Raw genomic sequence first — 5,740 nt, 5'->3', positions numbered from 1 at the left:
ATAGTTCACAGTATGTAGTTTCAGCATTAAACATGTCGATGGATAGGAAAATTGGACTTACTACTACTAGTTATTTGGCCTATTACTCACAACCATCATATGATACACCTTATGTTGCTAACTTTTCAGCACCATATGCAACTGGATATATTCATAATTCGGCTACGCACCTCCACAATGGTTACATACGAATAAGTGGAAATTCAATAGAACCTCATGTGCCTTCATCTAGTGTTGCGGCGTATGGGAACAATGATTGGAGAGGAAAACTTGCAGCTGAGTTCATCTACTTAATGCTCTTCACCGAGAATGAGAAGAAAATCCATGTGATCTTGCAGAAATACATGCTGATCAGTGGCGAACGCAGGAAAAAATCGGAGGGAAGGCACACCTCAAAAAAAAATTTGTGGCCCCCGAATTGTGAAACACATTTGCCAAATGAATAATGTATAAAACAAGTTGATTGTCAACATTGAATTTCATCAATAAAGATTTCAAGTTCGGGTTCAAGTCTTAACAAATCCTTACTTGATATGTCATTAGGGAAGAATTGGGCAAGTCCCTTTATTATATTCTAGCCAATTGTATTGATGAAACCAAACAAAGCTAAAGTGTCGACGTTTACCCTTCTTTTTGGTTATTGGGAAAGCATGCTCTGGTTGGCACGAACCTTTTAGGATATATCAAAACCCTAAATTATATCTTGTTCTTTATTCCAGTTCTTCCCAATATTCTCGTTAGTTTGCCTCTGTATATTCTGTGGGATCCAGGAGATACAAAATACCATGCCCTGTTTACGACTCCTGCTGGTGCTACAAAATTTCAGTGTGTAGATATAATGGTACAGAAACTAGATGTGCAGTTTCCTGCGAGAAGTGAACCCATTTTTGAATCTGCTCTCATGTGTTCATATGCCTTTGGTCTGGGATGGACAAAAGTGAATGCATCGGTTCTATTTGTTCCAGTTGTTCCATGTTTTAAAAAGCACATCTGCAGCTAAGCGTTCTCTGTTGCTGTCAAGTGGTGGCAATAACAGGCCAAGTCAATCTATTTTAAATCTGTTCTTGCAATGTCCATGTGCAACCACATCAGTGCAAGCGACAGACTGCATGCAATATATTGCTTCCAATGGAATTAACCCTGTACTACATGCTAGTGTCCTCGTCATGCAAAGAGATGCACGTTTATGAAGGTAATTGCATGTTCCTTGTACTTCAACCCGCTACGTCCGCCCATGCCTGCCGCTTGTGCCGAGATGTGCTCACGCACGAGGCGAGCTGCGGCAACCACGTTTCCCGTCGGTGCCGGCATTGTTGCCGGCCGCCGCGGTGGAGAACGGCCTGTACAGCCATCGACGGAGGAAACAGTGAACGATGGGCTGGCTATTACAGAAGCGTCGACACAAGCCGGCGCTGGTCCGGTTCAGGAGGGATGGATCGAAGGTTAGAATGCCATCCGCTTCAGCCAGATCAGCTGCCAACACCAACCTGCTTGTGCCGACCGCCGATCAGCGCTGCCCCGACAATGTCTCCGTGCGGCGGAGCTTCATGTGTGCCGGCGTACTAGTCCCCGAGGTGAAGGTGCCGGTCTGGATGGGAGGATGCAGCTCTATGGGAGAGACGAGGCGAGACGGGACCGCGGGAGAGTAGCGTCGCTGGGACGGCCGAGGAAGCAGAGCGACCAGGACGGAAGGCGAGCGATGCGGCGTTTCAATCTTTTACTCTGGGAGGCGTTTGGGGGAGACGAGCTGGACAACATAAGTACATAACTGACCCCAGAATTTTTCGGGCTAACGAGTCCGTAAAAGATGCGCAGTTAACGGGGTTTTGTTTATCGCAAAACCAGGCCATCCGATGGAAACGCAATGAACGGTGTTGGAGAAGTCCGACCATTTGTTTCTAATCGGACCCCGAGACATAGTGTTTACCATTTTACTAGGAGCCCAATAAACCGGTATAGAGGGAGTAGTGATGATGACGAGAAAGATAGTGATGAGGAGGACAAAGAGGAAAGCAGTGACTAATGCAACTTGCAAGTACGAAATTGTGCAAGAATAAATATTGTGAGAATAAATAATTAATGTTGCAGAATGCCAAGCTTTCATTTGTTGGTCCGCAGGTAGCAGCTTGTTGTAATAAAGTTATTTCCATGCCAAATATCTGCCACACGTATCTGTTAATATTATACTGACTTTGACCTCCATGTTGGTGATTAATTGTACCTTGCATTTTCCTCCTGTTTCAACATCTGATGGTTTAGCTCCAGTAGCAAGATAAAACCGAATACATGACTTACAGACAATGCCACCAACGGATACATGAGGGGCACCCAATGTCATTGATTACTTCAAAAGTACATCAAATTTGGTTTTTCATAATTGTATAACATTAAGCTACAAGGCACGTTCACTCCTTGAGTTGGACATTGCCCTAGATAGTTTGGCCAAATAAAGGAGACACAAACACACATATAGCGACGGCGAGCTCTGTTTATATCATTGCAGAGTCGTAAATATGTTTACCATGGCCACCAACATATTTTGTACCTTTAGGATGAAATATATCTGGACCACATCCAAAGCAGTAAGTGAAGTCAACGCTCTTCCTCTCCAGCGAGGTGCCCTGAGGGTTGTCCATACCCCAGCCGGTCCAACGTCCCGCTGCAACACAAACAAGAAAGACTTATTCAAATAATGACCAAATGGATACAACATATGCATTCATACCATATGCAACCAAATGGACAGGTCTATCGCATAAGATAGAGATACCTAGAGTAATTTTAACTTTGGGAGCAGATTATATGGAACTAATTGAAGGGCTCCAATGAATATATAGTGATAATCACTTTGATTATATGTACTATAGTCATAATCATATTGAATATACGCAGTACAAAGCTTCTATTTAAGTGACAACGTCAAAAAATGTTGTATCCATGCTTGCAAGTATTATGCGGTCACATGTGTGACAAATGCAACTTAAATTGTAAGAAGATAGGAAGAAGCACAGATGCTTGCAAGTTGTGGCTATACTCTGGCATTCAACATGCTATAAAGCACTTAAGCACATATTGAGAATGTGTTTTTGCTTAAGAGAAAAAAAAATATCCTCATAAGACCTTTCTATGGTTTTGCTGAGATGACCTCATTCCTTGTTTTTGGTTAGATGAACAAAACAAGAGTCTAGTAGGTCCTGATCAACCTGATACTCACACCAAACAGGGCTAACTACACAAAATGCTGAGAAATCCAGTAGGTACCATACTGTAATGACATGAAAATTCTGTCTGTTGCAAAGCACTCTGCTACTTCATGGCTGACTTGCAATTTCTCGTAAGATACTATAATTATCAAAAATAAAATCATGTTTCGCTAACATGACGGAGGAGCAAATCAGAAACCAGCCAACCTAAAAAAATAATCTGGTACCATCGATCATCGGCTCATCGCCTAAAGGTGCACATATGCTTAAGAATAAAAAAAAGTCGAAAACATTCCAATAGTGTGTACAAATATTATTACTGGTTAATGTTCGCATAATCAAGTCTACATTCATTGTTTTTAGACTACATTACAACATGTATATATCCTAGTAAACACATAATATTTAGGATTGCATCCATGTTCAGTTCTAAATTACTACTAAATTCCAAGGTGCTTCAAGGAGACATACATTCTTCCATGGAGTACATGATTGATCTTCGACAATGTTTAAGTAAGAAAACTTACCAGTAGAGTCAGAACCCAATGGCTCACAGCAGATGACATTGAAACCACTTGGATTCTGCTTTCTGGAACACAACTGCAGCTCAGCAAAGAATAGCTGCTCCCTCGAACCTTCCTTGCTAGATCTTGCAGTGAAGTTCATGTGCTTGTAAGGATAAAATGAAGAAGGCACGGAAACAACAGGACCAACCTCCAGGAGTTCAAGCTTGATCTGCGTTGAAGAAATGAATATAGGTCATGACAATTAGACTTACCATCCAAGGAGAGATAGTGTGGCTACACCAAAGTGAATAAAGTATAGAGGTCACCTTATTCTTTTTGTTGTAGTACCCCAAGGCTATCTTTGCAATTCTCATGGACTGCTGACGGTCAACTTTTGGATTAGGCCCAAGCGCAGGACTAGCATGCATTTTCATGTATCTAGGATCCTTGGCCCTGCAACCCCCAAATAAAACAGAACAATGTCAAATCAAAGCACCTAACAGAATTAGATAGCTACTGCAAGGGATCAACCAGCACTATTATGTAACTACCAACCTCAGCAGACACAGTGAAAAAAAAAAGAAAAAAAGAGTTGGTTAAATTTGCATCAAACACTCACATTATAACATTAGTTCTAGCAAAAAGAGCACCTTGCACTGTCTATTTGAACATAACATAGCAGTTAGATTTGACAGTACTGATGGCCAAAAACCATGCTACATCTGATGTGTACGTCTGGGCCTCTCACGGAAGTCAATGCCAGATATGGATTGTGGGTTAGGGCCTTTGCAATGTGGAAAGGGTTTGCAATATGTCAGTTTCCATTTTGAAAGGAATTTAAGATGAGGTAATAAATACTCTGTCCGTTCCCAGATATAAGACGTTTTAGTGACTATGAACATTATATATGGTGGCAAATTCAGAACCCCCTTTTTTTTTGCATAATTATACAGCATGCAGCACAAGCAATATGACCAAATGTTATAACTGCAGTGGCATGATGAGATTAAAAGATACAGCTTCATAGAATTAAACACTAGGATGAATTCACAGCACAAATCAGAAACATTTTCTCTGAGATCACATGGTGCACACAGCAACAAGCCTCCAACTCCACAATAGATGCCAGTTTATGGTGTTGCTTGCTGCTACTTATTTATTTTTAAATAACACTCTTAGGATGAAACAGAAGTCTATGTTATACAAGTCAGTCCCCTTGCAACAGAATATGGCGATGTTACGCTAGGCAAATACCATTAAATGTAATCTGGTGTGTCTGTAGTCTCAGATCTAATATAATTACTAGATAGGCGTATTAATAATTAATATAAGGTTGGAGTTTTCATCTTTTTATAAGGTTGGAGTTTCAAGGGGCATGCATCAGATGACCTAACGGCTACATAATGAGGAATTAAACGAGACATGGATCCTCCTTACCAGGGAGGCTCAACTGTCATCGGAGGTGGAACCCAGGCGGGGGAGACTGCGGCCGCGGGGGCGGGGGAGAAATCTTGAGATGAACGAGGCACAGGTAGGGCGTAGGAGCTTTCGGGTTTCAAGGGGGGCGGCGGGTAAGGTCCTCCTGCCCAAGGTCCAAGTGGACGCTCAAGCAGGGTCACCCTGGCCGGCGCGATGGCAGCCATGGCGAGACTACTGCCCTTCTAGGTTTTCGATGGCGGCGTTGTTGGTGCGAGGAGGACGATGGGGAACGAACGGAATAAGGTTGCCGAGTCTTCTTTTTTTTTTTCTTTTTCGGATGTCCCCGGAGGGACGAGTCTACTTTTCTTAACAATGGGTTCGATTCGAGTCGGACACGGGACACCTACGCGGCTACGCCTCTACGGTCCCGTCAACTCTGACGGCAGTCAGGGAGAAGCAGCTCAAGGCAAAATAACTTGGCAAATCTTATAAATAAACATTTCGCGAAACAATTTTACAGCATCTAACCATGTTCTATTGTCACGTACTATGTGGCGCCGCACGACCCATTGCGCGGCGCCAGTGGCGGACCTAAAGTTTTTTCGGAGCCTA

General features: G+C 42.7%; 1 protein-coding gene across 1 annotated transcript; it reads right to left on the bottom strand.

The window, feature by feature from the left end:
- Nucleotides 1-2,314: 2,314 nt before the first annotated feature.
- On the bottom strand, nt 2,315-5,430 carry LOC124686869. Its single transcript, XM_047220756.1, has 4 exons — nt 5,147-5,430; nt 4,036-4,162; nt 3,731-3,938; nt 2,315-2,659 (listed from the first exon to the last, which is right to left on the bottom strand). The coding sequence occupies exons 1-4, from the start codon at nt 5,350-5,352 to the stop codon at nt 2,490-2,492; spliced, it is 711 nt and encodes a 236-aa protein (XP_047076712.1). The 5' UTR covers nt 5,353-5,430; the 3' UTR covers nt 2,315-2,489.
- Nucleotides 5,431-5,740: the final 310 nt, after the last annotated feature.

Source organism: Lolium rigidum, chromosome 2, assembly GCF_022539505.1.
Source record: "Lolium rigidum isolate FL_2022 chromosome 2, APGP_CSIRO_Lrig_0.1, whole genome shotgun sequence".
NCBI classification, from domain to species: Eukaryota; Viridiplantae; Streptophyta; class Magnoliopsida; order Poales; family Poaceae; genus Lolium; species Lolium rigidum.
Note: the sequence above shows the minus strand (reverse complement) of the source record. Positions and strands in the feature narration are given on the sequence as shown.

Bases quoted from the DNA above. Each gene is read 5' to 3' on its own strand.
- LOC124686869 (XM_047220756.1), bottom strand. From the start codon at position 5,352: ATGGCTGCCATCGCGCCGGCCAGGGTGACCCTGCTTGAGCGTCCACTT. The intron at 4,163-5,146 runs GTAAGGAGGATC...TGGGGGTTGCAG, and splicing joins ATGACAGTTGAGCCTCCCTG to GGCCAAGGATCCTAGATACA. The intron at 3,939-4,035 runs GTGACCTCTATA...TCTTCAACGCAG, and splicing joins ACTACAACAAAAAGAATAAG to ATCAAGCTTGAACTCCTGGA.